At 38.3% G+C, this 14,808-nt stretch overlaps 1 protein-coding gene across 1 annotated transcript in view; it reads left to right on the top strand.

Annotated features, from left to right (window-relative positions):
- Positions 1 to 14,808, top strand: part of mindy2 (MINDY lysine 48 deubiquitinase 2) — a 73,000-nt gene that overhangs the window by 55,470 nt on the left and 2,722 nt on the right. Inside the window, exons 6-7 of the mRNA XM_061964081.1 lie at positions 8,239 to 8,381; positions 11,157 to 11,330. Coding sequence (XP_061820065.1) covers positions 8,239 to 8,381; positions 11,157 to 11,330 — 317 coding nt within the window. The remainder of the gene's footprint in view (positions 1 to 8,238; positions 8,382 to 11,156; positions 11,331 to 14,808) is intronic.

Here is a 14,808-nt window from a genome sequence, read left to right as displayed (position 1 = left end):
GAAGGCCTTTGACACCGTAAACCACGTTATACTGTTGGATAAGCTCAGAGCAATCGGATTTGATAAAACCTCATCGAGCTGGATGCAATCTTACTTGGAGGGGAGGAAACAGGTGGTAGAGGTGAACGGCACCGTGTCCCCCCCCCCTCTCAGTAAGGTGTGGAGTCCCCCAAGGCAGTATATTGGGGCCTTTACTGTTCCTAATATACATAAACGACATGTCATCAGCATGCGACTGTGAGTTGTTCCTGTTTGCGGATGACTCGGCCCTGCTGGTATCCGGCAAGGACAAGTCACAGGTGGAGAAAATCATCAGTGCCGAACTCTGTAGAATTTGCACCTGGCTCGCTGACAACAAGCTATCCATACACTTGGGTAAAATAGGAATCCATCCTATTTGGGTCCCAAATCAACCTTAAGAAAGTCAGTGACTTCACTATTAAAGTGGGTGACATTGTTATCACCAGGAAAGATGAGGTCACCTACCTAGGTTCCATTCTAGAGGCTAATCTTTCCTGTGATAAAATGGCAACCAAGGTAATCAAAAAGGTCAACCAACGAACAAGATTTTTCTACAGAATCTCCTCTCTGGTCAACAAAAGCACCATGAAGATTCTAGCGGGAACTCTCATTCAACCCTTTTTCGATTACGCATCCACCTCCAAAACCCTCAAATCTAGACCCCAAACATCCCAGAACAAGCTAGTCAGGTTACTTCTAGACCTCCACCCCAGATCACACCTCCCTCCTACCCACTTCTCCAAAGTGGGCTGGCTCAGGGTGGAGGACAGAGTAAAACAACTTGCACTGAGCCTAGTCTATAAAATTCGCTACACCTCACTGATACCGAAGTACATGTCAAACTACTTCCAGAACGTAAATGACTGCCATAACCACAACACCAGGGGAGTTCCACAAACCACATTAAACCCAGATTCCGATCTAACAAAGGTCTTAACTCATTCTCTTTCTATGCTACATCAATATGGAATGCACTCCCAACAGGTGTAAAAGAAAGTGCATCTCTATCCTCCTTCAAAACCGCCCTAAAAGAACACCTCCAGTCAACTACAACCCTAAACTAACCCCCTCCCCTTACCATGAATTGATTAACGTGGACCCCGACTTAAACAAGTTGAAAAACTTATTCGGGTGTTACCATTTAGTGGTCAATTGTACGGACTATGTACTGTACTGTGCAACCTACTAATAAAAGTCTCAATCAATCAATCAATCCCCCCACCACATCCCACCTCTGCGGATTGTTAATAATCAAATGTAAATAATCAAATGTATATACTTGTTCTTATTCTTTCTGTGCTCACTATGTTAACTGCTCGCTGTACATATCCTACGAAGTCAGACCTACACTGTTTCAATGTCCATTTCTCAGATGATATAATTGTTGATGACTGAAGTGCTGATAGCAACCAAACCTAACTCCCCCCACCCCCGCCCCAACCCCCTCCACATCCCACCCCCTGGATTGTAAATAATGTAAATAATTCAATGTATATACTCTGATGATTAACTTGTGTGATGACTGTATTATGCTGATAGTATATATTTGTACCATGAATTGATTAACGTGGACCCCGACTTAAACAAGTTGAAAAACTTATTCGGGTTTTACCATTTAGTGGTCAATTGTATGGAATATGTACTGTACTGTGCAATCTACTAATAAACGTTTCAATCTATCAATCCTTGATGAGAAAAGAGACCCAAGTGTCTGGTGTGTACTGTAGGCCTTTTTAGTGAAGGATCAATTGTATTTTTGTAAAACTGTGAATAAAAACACATAAACAAACATTTTACATTCAGCATATAGCTATATACAACATACATTTGTACATAGCTATATGAACCTATATAGAAGTCTGTTATGTAACCTATTTAGCATCCAAACCAACAAAATGCTGCCAGTAATCAACAATAGGCATAAATATCTTACTAAAGCAGTCTTAAACTGAAAATGCACAAATAATGTGTCACAATATACATATGCATGTTGCATTCACATAAACTTACAGGTTTAGACCTTCAAAGTTGAAAAGTAAGCTTGAAGCCTGCAGTAAGTGCTGTTTGTTTGACATCTGCTCTCATACTGCTCTCTACCTGCTGTCTGAAACACACACACTAAGCTGGCTACGGCAACACAGGAGGGTCAAAATACAAACCCTGTTTCCATATGAGTTGGGAAATTGTGTTAGATTTAAATATAAACGGAATACAATGATTTGCAAACCCTTTTCAACCCATATTCAATTGAATGCACTACAAAGACAAGATATTTGATGTTCAAACTCATAAACTTAATTTTTTTTTTGCAAATAATAATTAACTTAGAATTTCATGGCTGCAACACGTGCCAAAGTAGTTGGGAAAGGGCATGTTCACCACTGTGTTACATCACCTTTTCTTTTAACAACACTCAATAAACGATTGGGAACTGAGGAAACTAATTGTTGAAGCTTTGAAAGTGGAATTATTTCCCATTTTTGTTTTATGTAGAGCTTCAGTCGTTCAACAGTCCGGGGTCTCCGCTGTGGTATTTTACGCTTCATAATGCGCCACACATTTTCGATGGGAGACAGGTCTGGACTGCAGGTGGGCCAGGAAAGTACCCGCACTCTTTTTTTACAAAGCCACGCTGTTGTAACACGTGCTAAATGTGGCTTGGCATTGTCTTGCTGAAATAAGCAGGGGCGTCCATGAAAAAGACGGCGCTTAGATGGCAGCATATGTTGTTCCAAAAGCTGTATGTACATTTCAGCATTAATGGTGCCTTCACAGATGTGTACGTTGCCCATGCCTTGGGCACTAATGCACCCCCATACCATCACAGATGTTGGCTTTTGGGACGGTATAGCTCGGTTGGTAGAGCGGCCGTGCCAGTAACTTGAGGGTTGCAGGTTCGATCCCCGCTTCCGCCATCCTCGTCACTGCCGTTGTGTCCTTGGGCAAGACACTTTACCCACCTGCTCCCAGTGCCACCCACACTGGTTTAAAATGTAACTTAGATATTGGGTTTCACTATGTAAAGCGCTTTGAGTCACTTGAGAAAAAGCGCTATATAAATGTAATTCACTTCACACTTTTGAACTTTGTGTCGATAACAGTCTGGATGGTTCGCTTCCCCTTTGGTCCGGATGACACGATGTTGAATATTTCCAAAAACAATTTGAAATATGGACTCGTCAAACCACAGAACACTTTTCCACTTTGCATGAGTCCATCTTAGATGATTTCGGGCCCAGAGAAGCCGGCGGCGTTTCTGGATGTTGTTGATAAATGGCTTTTGCTTTGCATAGTAGAGCTTTAACTTGCACTTACAGATGTAGTGACAAACTGTATTTAGTGACAGTGGTTTTCTGAAGTGTTCCTGAGCCCATGTGGTGATATCCTTTAGAGATTGATGTCGGTTTTTGATACAGTGCCGTCTGAGGGATCGAAGGTCACGGTCATTCAATGTTGGTTTCCGGCCATGCCGCTTACGTGGAGTGATTTCTCCAGATTCTCGGAGCCTTTTGATGATATTATGGACCGTAGATGTTGATAAATTTCTTGCAATTGCACTTTGAAAAACGTTGTTCTTAAACTGTTTGACTATTTGCTCACGCAGTTGTGAACAAAGGGCTGTACCTCGCCCCATCCTTTCTTGTGAAAGACATTTTTTGTGAAGCTGTTTTTATACCCAATCATGGCACCCACCTGTTCCCAATTAGCCTGCACACCTGTGGGATGTTCCAAATAAGTGTTTGATGAGCATTCCTCAACTTTATCAGTATTTATTGCCACCTTTCCCAACTTCTTTGTCATGTGTTGCTGGCATCAAATTCTAAAGTTAATGATTATTTGCAACAACAAAAAATTGTTTATCAGTTTGAACATCAAATATGTTGTCTTTGTAGCATATTCAACTGAATATGGGTTGAAAAGATTTGCAAATCATTGTATTCCGTTTATATTTACATCTAACACAATTTTCCAACTCATATGGAAACGGGGTTTGTAGAACACAAACTGCAAAACTGATTTCCACCACTACGTGTCTTAGAAAATAACATTGTGGGGCATAACAATAAATATATCGATTATCGATTATTGACGTTTACTAATCTATTTTGTAATCGTCCATGTCCGAATTGCGATGCATCTCAAAATCTATTATTTCTCCCACCTCTAATACATATAATACATTTAGCCTATTATTTGCGCACTATTGACAAGTGATGCACCAAAAATTTGGTCATCTTAAATAAAAACCGAAACAGAATGTTTTGATGAAATATCAATTTCCGCTGGTGTTTGCGTCTTTCCGGCGCACACGAGTGACGTACCTCGCCCGAAGCTGACGGAAAAAATCCCATTGAGGCCACACTGCGTTTAGACTGCAGTCGCATTTGAAAATATCAGATTGATGTGGCTTGAATCTGATGCCAAAAGATTAAATTTGAAGCATTTTGGAGCATTCAGACTGGCAAAAAAAATCAGATCTGTGTCACCTGAGGGCAAAAAAATTAGATGTGATGTGCAGTGTAAACAGGGCCTCGAAGTACACCATGTCCTACAACCACTACTTGAATGATAGCCAACAAATTGCAGATCAACTGGATCAACACCAAAATCCATACATCCTCATCAATACCTATATAGTAGTACCTCAACTTACAAGCTTAATTGGTTCTGTGACTGAGCTCTTAACTCAAAACACTTGTATCTCAAATCAACATCTCCCATTGAAATTAATTGAAATGTATTTCATTGGTGCTTTCCCCCTCAAATCTGCACCATTTTAACATGTAACATGCCTTTTAAAAAGAAAAAGACACTTTTTGATAAGAAATAGTGTATAAACACAATACAATATAATGTACTACTTACAACTACACTAGTTTTGAGGGAATATAATAATGTATAGCATCTACCTTGGGGAGTGGACTTTTACGGTATCCCTTTCCAGCTGCTTCACCGTCATACACACCTCAGCACGTTGTACATATTTTCATGGAAGAATGTCCGATTGCTTCACCAAGTTGGCGACACACACTGTCATTTTTTGATACTTTCTTTCTTTAATTCAATGAATATCTCATATGAATTTCTTCTTCTCTGCACTGTCCTTCACACTTGTTTTCTTCCTTCCAAAGCTTGGAAAAACAAAGTTAAGTCCACCCAAGCTATAAGCTAGTGCTAGCGAGTAAGACCAGATGTTTTGAGCGGATCTTAAGGGGTTCACTGTGACATTTGCTACACCAAGTAATGAGAGTGGTGCTTATAACTCAAAATTGCTTGCAATTTAAAGCATACAAATTAGCCAAGAGGCGACTTTTATCTTAAAACAGAGGTACGGCTGTGCTTTGCATGTGCCATATTTATTGTTTAACATCATTATTGCATTATTCACTAGAAACACAAGTGTAGATTTTCACATCGTCATTTTTTTGTCAAGATTCACGCATTAGTCGGGATGATGTTCGAAATCGGTTCTCCCGGTTGTTCGATAAGAATTTTTGAGAACCGGTTCCCGTTATCAAGGCCACTATAGTAAAGAAAAAGAGTTGGTTCTTTATTCGAATCCCTGGGAACAAATCCCTTCCCACGTACTGGAAATGCCCTGTGGGACCGCAATGTTATGCCCATTTGATTGTAAACCATTACTGACACCTTGTGGCGATATGAACATATTACGCGTCATTAGTTTGAGCACTTCCGGGTTGGCGACTCAGTTAAGTTCATGAACAATTGAGAAGTAGACAAGTTGTGTTAGCGCTTACAAGCCTTGGAAAAGATAAGTCTGTAAGTAAACTGTTTAACTTGTTTATGTAACTCAATATTAAGGTGGAAAGTGGTTAAGTTTGATACTAAGATGTTTATTGAAAAACGATTGTTGTGCACTGTTTCAATGCATGTTTTGAGGGCTTAAAATGGCTGCCAGTCGTGTATTTCCACCATCAAAATAGTTTCAAAACTCAGAAGTATTTGTTTGATGATAGTACTGTATACTTGTGTGAAGCTAATATTTACATATTGTGTATTACATTTCAGTATGTTAATTGAATCACATAGCTTATACATTTGTCATTGTGTGTATTTCAGTTTAAAAAAAAAATCACAGTCCAGTGCAAGACAAAAGTAAAGATAGGAAAAGACAAAGCAAGATCAACAACAATAAAGAGCCTAAATGGATTAATCTGCTTTGGATTGTTTGTTAGCTGTCTGCCAAGCTGTCTAACCTCAACACGTATAGTCAGAACAGGCAATATGCAATTATTGCCAGGCTTCGCTCTCATGTAAGGGGGGACGAATTGTTGATTGATGACTGTGGTGTTCTTAGTGTCATAGTGTGTGTAGTTACTATGTTCCAATAGCAGCAGAAGTGCACTTTTTGGAGAGCTGTATTATTTTCAGTTTTGTGCCCAAGGGACTGATTTTATTTAACACTATATTATTATTTATACACCTATAGGGATCACAGAGACAGGTTGTTTTTGTGTTACTGTATATATTTGTTTTTCTGAAAAATCCCACTGAATATACTTTGGGTAACAACAGTCAAAAAAATTTTTTTTTTTTTTAGGAGGGTAACAATCAATATTATTATTTATTTTTTTTTCTTATAAAATAAAAGTGAGCTTTTGTTAAACCAAATATTGTGTTTTTTTCCATATACAACAACCTATCTGGATTCGATAAGAGAATCGATAAGGAATCGGTTCGATAAGAGGATTCGATAATGGGCTCGAACTCGATAATTTCTTATCAAACATCATCCCTACGCATTAGTCACTGTGAAGTGTTAGAAAAATGTAGAAATATACATAGTCCACATCAAAATTGGTTCCTAGCTTGAATTTACTCTAAAAACCATATCCTCATTAATGCCTATATATTGTGCATAGGCCTGATTTTGTAAACAAGACTCATGCATCATTCACTGGAAACTATTGGAATAAGGGGTACAATTTCCAGCGTCGAAAACAAAATGGGTTCCTGAATTGGAATCACACCAAAATCCACATCCGCAATGATACCCATATTTTGCAAAGGTGTAATTTTGTTCACAAGATTCTTGTGCGATTCACTAGAATGCTCATCAAAATGGCTTTCTAACTTAAAGTCACACCAATTAAATTTTCTTGTCAAGATTCACGCACTATTTGCTGTAAACGGATAGAAAAATTAGAAAAATATCCAGAGTTCACACCAAAATCGGTTCGTAGTTTAGATTCACTCTAAAATCCATATCCTCATTTATACCTATATATTACATATACGTCTGATTTTTTTACACAAGATTCATGCATTATTCACAAAATTAATGTGTGAGTCACTGGAAATTGTTGACAAAAGTAGTGATACAAATTCCACAGTCAATATTCATACATTAATCACTGAAAGTTTTTAGAAAAGGCGGTACAATTTCCAGTGTCCAACCCAAATACTACATTGACATTGATACCCATGTATTGCAAGGGCATGATTTTGTTTCCAAAATTCATGTGCGATTCAATGGACACTGATAGCAAAAGTGGTACAATTTCCACAGTTAAGATTCATACACTAGCCTGAACATTGTGGTGTACAATTTCCAGAGTCCACGTCAAAATGTGTAGTTTTGTTCCTGTGAGATTTGCAGGAAACTGTTTGAAAAAGTGGTACACTTTTCATAATCCACATCAAAATTGGTTTCTAAATTGGATTCACACCTAAATCTACATCCACATTGATACCCATGTAATAATGCGTAGGCCTGATTTTGTTCTGAAGATTTACGTGTGATTCACTGAAAACTGTTAGCAAAAGTGGTATAATTTTTAAAATCCCCATCAAAATTGGTTCCTCGCTTGGATTCAAACAAAAATCCACACCCTCATATTTTTTAATCAAGATTCATGCATCGTTTACTGGAAAAGTGAGGACATATCCAGACTCCACATTCTTCCTTGAACTATGCACACACCCTCAAAGGAGTTGTAGAACTGTGATAGTTATAGCTTTTGCATAATCCTGCAACCAAATGAACAAATGTCAGTGAAAACATAACCTTCTTAGCATGGGTAATACATATATTTTTAGACGAATACCTCTCTGACAGTGTCAGTCAAAAGTGAGCCTTACAAAATGTATTCATAAATGTATTGTATGGCAATAAAGGATGTTGAAACAGGTTGCAGGCAGGCATATTTATATACCGGCAATTACCATTTATGATTCTGCATGTGTGTGTTGCAGGTATTGTAGCAGAGCAGTTCTTGAGCAGCACAGCCACTCAGCTGACGTACCACGGCTTGTGTGAGCTCACATCCACCGTGCAGGAGGGCGAGCTCTGCGTCTTCTTCAGGAATAACCACTTCAGCACCATGATTAAATATAAGGTATAACATATAATCATACACACATACATGTATATAGCTGACTGGGGGCCAGTTGGCAGAGCGCCAGGCTTTATTTTAAGATGTGTAGAAAAGCCTGTTTTCTTTACAAAGCTGTCTTCCATGAATTGGTGGGTGTATATTTCGGGCGGGATCAGAGGGGCGGGTCAGAGGCGGTATTACAGTGGAATCTCGATTTACGATCCCCTCTTTGTACAAACTTTTCAATTCATGGACCTCAGACCTGTGTACGAACATTGTGTGCCTGCAGGGCAGCCATTTTGTGCCTGGCAGCACATCCATTGTATGCAATGCTCACTTGGTCAATGCTCATGCAGTGGGCACAGTCCTGCTGTTATCTACTGTGCTACTTTGTGTGCTTTTTTATATATATATACTGTATTTTTTAAAACATTTGCCTTTTTACAACATTTTTCGAGTTTTGCTAGCTCAGTATGTGTCCAAAGAAAGCATTGGACAAACGATGTGCAGTTTTAAACATTCTAGGAGTATCCACAGCTCTGTTGACACTGCCTTCCCCCTCCCACTCCCTCTCCCTTCCTCTGCACGTCAAGAAGATTAAACAACAAGAGAAAGGGAATTATATTTTGTACTCCTAATCATTGTAGCGACCTGCCTGCTAAAGTTAGGGAGTTTTGCAATTTCAAACTGGGAGTGGACCACAAGGATAGTGATAATGTGTTTGTGCTCATCGGCAGGGCGGCTGCATAGAAAGAGGACACTTTGGCTCATTGTTGTTGTTTTGACTTTGTTATTAAATATAAAGTTATTAAATGTTTACTTAATATAAAGTCAATTCCCCCCTTGTTATGTTTGTTCAATATATAGTAATGTATGGTGCTTTATATTGTGTTCAAAGTATACAATCTTTTACTAAAATACATACTTTTTGTAGTGACTGTAACCCATTATTCATGTTTACCGGTACATGTTTTCTTACGGAGAAATTTGCTTTAATATACAAACTTTTTTATTTACAAACCCTTTTCTCCAACCAACTAAGTTACTAAATGGAGGTTCCACCGTATGGTCATGAGGAATGATGGTTTTGTGTACAATATTTTTTTTTAAATGGCGCCTCTCAGATATTAGGGGACCTTTAAATTCAGGGAACAATTTAAAGTACCAGTGGAATGGAAAAACAAGTTGTCTCTATATTGAAGCTGTTATCATAAATAACTTATTTATGACTTATAAAGTTTGTAAATAAATAGATATGATCAAAATAGTATCAATCTTACAGAGATTCCTTTTCGGAGATAATGAGGAATCAGAAATCAGAAATACTTTATTAATCCCCGAGGGGAAATTAAAGTCATGTGATCGCGTGACGTAGAGGTAGGAACCAAAGATCCTTCCATCACCAACAACAATGCAAACCATGCAGATTTTGGGACAAATTATAATCCAGAACCTTATATTTTTTATCCTGAGTATAAGGAGGGTGAGCTACAAGTTTTAGAAGTTCTGCTAAACAGAATTAAGCATCATGTAGCAGTATTTCTAAGTGCTAAACAAGAAATACAAACTACAAACCTAATAAAAAGATAGCTTACTGTACTATGTCTGCTCTCACTGCGATGACGACTGATAGGATGTCCATATCTTCCCGTTTAGATGAAGAATTAATCTTGACCGAGGGTTAACAAGACACTGTCTTCGGTAGTGTGTTTCTCTCCATCTCCGGGTATACATTGAATGTCACAGATGAACAACTTATCGATTTATGGCTAAATCCTCCTAATAATCAGATAAGAGGCCTGATTTATAATCTAGAATAACTTTGACGAGCCAAGATGCAATGATGCGGCAGCAGCAGGACATCGGTGCCAACTCACAGTAAAAGCAGCAGAGGGCCACTTAGCTGTCTGAATAATTGCGCTGCTAAAAAATAGTTTGTCTGCGTTAGCGCTTATAATAAAAACATTGCTAATATTTGGTTATATTAATCAATATTCAGGTCACGATATGTGTAAAGGGTACTGTTGGCGGGTTTTAGATGGTTGTTTAGAGTGTTTTGTGTGCGAAATAGAGAGCTCCCGTTGACTACATTGTTAGCTGACTTTTTAAGTATTTATTTATTTATGACTTAGAATGCGTAAAAAAAGAAAAACATATGTGTTCATGTCTTATATAAGAATTGTGAATGATAAACAGAACATCTCTCTCTAATTTTGCATTGTTCCAGTATGACTGATCTGATAACATGGTCAGAGTGCAGAAGCGTTACTCCAGTGACGTCAATCTCCGGAAATAGTCGAAGGTATGCTGACTGAAATTGTGGAATTTTGTGATGTTTAAACAGTTTTTTTACATACTTTGCGGATTGTTAATACGATTGGATATGGTTTAATGGATAGAATGAAACACAATTAAGCATATAAAGTCAACTTGTTTGTCCTCTCTACTGGTACTTTAAAGACGTGATCAAGTAGTAGCAACCCTAATGGTGCGTTCACTGCACAGCACTGCTGTGAGGTTGATCAAAAGCTGTGTTATTACTGCTTATTAGATTGGAGTTCTGGTGAGATTTGGATCTCATTAACAGCTTCCGCCTGCAGTTGCTTGGTCTTATCAGTGCCGCTGGAGCAGACTCTTGCTGTTATCTGCAGGGGGGAAGTGACTTGTGTGTACCGTTTTCAACTCTTCACTATCACACACATCAACGCCATTGTGACTCTGAAAGCCCATTTGTGTAGAAACATAAATCCACAGTCATGCGTGTGATAAGATGAGTTTGTGTGTGTTCATATCCAGGGTCAGCTGTACCTGCTGGTTACAGATCAAGGTTTCCTGACTGAAGAGAAGATCGTGTGGGAGAGTCTTCACAATGTAGACGGAGACGGCAATTTCTGTGATTCCGAGTTTCGGCTGAGGCCCCCGTCGGATCCTGAGACCGTATATCGAGGACAGCAGGATCAGATAGACCAGGTCTGAACACTGACGCAGGCAAGGCTAGCAGAACCAGCTTTTGGCAGCCCTCCAAAACTAGTGAAACAAGGGACACCCAGTTTGTCGTAGGACAGACATGAAGTGCTAAAAAGTTTTGAAGCTAGTTGCAGTAAGTACAGACAAGGCTTGCCCAAAATAACAGGACTAATTCTAGTATCTGGTCTAAGCGCTTCAATGTTACATGATTTTATGCGGATTGAAAATGACTACTATAATAGAAATGCTCACATTAACCTACCATATTGTTCCACAATCTCTACTTTGCCGCAGCGTTCCATTTTCTAACTGCCCACATTTTCCACTTGAATCATATACCATATACAGCAGCCATAGGAGACCCTCATATTCTTTATTGTGTCCCATTCCAACGGATGCATTCAATGTGGCTCGGTTTCTGCAGTATTCCATGGAAAAGCTACCTAGCAGAGTAGAGCTGAACATTAGTAGGACTGGGCGATATGGCCTATTGCCTAATAATCCATATTGTGATATATATTGCAGCCCCTTGCGATAACGACATAAATCAATCAATCAATCAATCAATCAGTCAATCAATCAATCAATTAAAGTTTACTTATATAACCCTTAATCACAGATGTCTCAAAGGGCTGCACAAGACAAAACAACATGCAGGGCAACAAAAAATTAAACCGAATGGGAACAATAATATATATCACGATATAATATTTGATATATAAATGATAATACACCCTTTTCAAAATGGGTTACAAAGTCTCTTAATTTGGCTGCTGGCGTATGCAGTAACATATTGCGTCATTTATGGTTGTAATATTTTGTCAAAAGTATTACTGATCTTTTTGCTAATTTACTGTTAATATCTGGTTACTTTCTGTTGTAACATGTTTATATCTACACTTAAAATGTAACAAGCACTTATTCTTCTGTTGTTTGGATACTTTACATTAGTTTTGGGCGATGCTACAAATTTGGGTATCGATCTGATACCAAGTAGTTACAGGGGCAGTATTGGTCATACCAATGCTGATAGGATAGGATAGACTTTTATTTATCCCACAATGGGCAATTTATGTGGTTGCCGCGCAGATTCACAAAGTCCACAAAATGTACTAAAAGTAGCGCAAAAGTCACAAATGTCCCAACCTCTGTTGCGCAGTCCTGAAATGGTTTAAATCAAAAGGTAAAACACATGAAAACAATAGGAAAACACAAAGGGGGACATAAATGAGCACATAGCTGCTATAGCTGCTGCAACCATCTGCCACTTCAGCGGCACCATATTTACATACAGCCTAGTGTGTGAATGTGAGTGTCATTGTGTTCTATCTGTGTTGGCCCTGCGATGAGGTGGCGACTTGGCCAGGGTGTACCCCGCCTTGCGCCCGAGTGCAGCTGGGATAGGCTCCAGCGACCCCAAAAGGGACAACCGGTAGTAAATGGATGGATGGATGGAAACTATAAATGAATAATAAATAATGCATATTGTGCGCATTAAATTTTTGATCACCATTGTAATCAGACAAAAACACAGGATGGCGGTGTAACAATATCAATTAAAGATTAAAATGATTTCCTACTTTTGGCTCGGATTTAAATCCTTCAAGTCATCCACAGTCCAGAGACTTATTTCCTGAATTTGTAAACAAAAACGACAAAAGATTTTCTGAACATAAAAAATATCGACATAATCGCTGTAGTATTAATACTCAAACATACATACATCATACTGATAATATACTGTACTTGGTATTGTTACTGTTGATATTTGTATCGATCCACCCACCTTTGTTTACATTCAAGAACTCTAGCTTAGCGGTTAGCATATCCTCCTACTTTTTGTAGTATAGCTACTCCTCGTTCTCCAGTGATAATAATACTTGTAAGAAACGACGTTTAGTTGCCGCTATGGAGACAAAGATTGCCGACTTAGACTGCTGAGGCACATTAGCTGCTAGCAAGGACGCTACATTGCGTTGAGGAAACAATCGTTCACTTGTTGCAGTTGCTGCTGGACACAGTTAGTAAATGTGTCATCAACATGCATTATCAGATACAACAATAGTATTAAAAGCTCTATTGTCTGCCAAACGTATATCATGTATCGTGTATGCATGTGTATGTATCGTCTATATCGCGCAACCCTATGCAGTAGACAGACAGAATTGAACGTGACCATTTTCTGTCCACCAATCAAGAGACTGCATTAAACATAGCTCCACACTTTAGGTACCAAAATTGGCGCAGGACAGATTTATTTTGGTACACTTCACAGCTTTTGACATTGCAGAAATTACATTTTGCAACAGTGGAGAAGTAATTGTAGTTTTAGTCTTGTGCATTGTCCCAAACACAGCTGCACGCTTGTGTAGATTTCTCAATAATAAATGAAATATTATGGAGCCAACCCCCTTCCTCCCTCTTTTCCAAAGCTCCTACCGCATCCTGAAAAAAAAAAAAAAAAAAAAAAAAGTAGCGGCTTACGGTCTGGGAAATACGGCAATCACACTTTTACATTTTGATTATTCGCAGTAAATTGCTTGCATGCATAATTTAACTTAGGAGTAAAGACCCCAGTATTTTGACACAAATGCAATTTTATTGTCAGAATGTCATTCAGCAATATTCATTTAAATGTATTATTTGAATGCATTTTATTTATTTGTCCAAATCTTGCTAACAGTGTTGTCTGAAGTCTCATCGGGGGAGTGTTTCGAAGCAAAATTTGTCACAGATAAATTACTCACCTTACTCACCTGATAACTGACCACATAGCAACCTGAGCATGTGCACTCAAGATAAATTGGGTGAGTTATCTGTGTTCATACGCGATTGATGTGATCATTTTTTGTGATTAATCATATGGGTTAACTGGTTAAATTGGAGTAGCATTAGTGCTGTCAAACAATTTGATTTTTTAATCAGATTAATCATATTTTGCATTTTCAGTCATTGTGATTAATAGCAGTAACTTTTTTGCATTAATAATTTAAATTAACTTTAAGAAAGAAAGAACCCATTATTTTGATTGACAAATGCAACTTTATTGTCAGAATGTCACCCAGGAACATTTTTGAAATGTTTTGCTTAAACAACGTCATGTATTTGCTCAAAACTTGGTAACGGTTTTATCTTAAGTCCAGTGAGGGTTTATTTTGAAGTAAAATTTACCAGTAAGCACACCAGTCGGAGTATTCTCATTAATTATAACACTGAGTTATGCATTGACCTGATCACTGATCGTATAACAACCTCCGCCTTTAAGGTCAAACAAATTGCACAATTAATCTGCAACTATATATGAATAATGCGATAAATATTTGTGATTAATTGCGTGAGTTAACTTTGACTGCCCCAAAAAAATGTCTCACTTAGAGCCCACCGGCTAGAAGCAGCTGACTACTTTATCCTTCCTTCTGGCTCTCATCCAAAACTTGTTAATGGACCAAAATTAAGGCTTTAATTAATTTATGGTAGCGTG

Source organism: Nerophis lumbriciformis, linkage group LG06 (assembly GCF_033978685.3).
Source record: "Nerophis lumbriciformis linkage group LG06, RoL_Nlum_v2.1, whole genome shotgun sequence".
In the NCBI taxonomy this organism is placed as follows: Eukaryota; Metazoa; Chordata; class Actinopteri; order Syngnathiformes; family Syngnathidae; genus Nerophis; species Nerophis lumbriciformis.
This window is presented reverse-complemented; position numbering and strand designations above follow the sequence as displayed.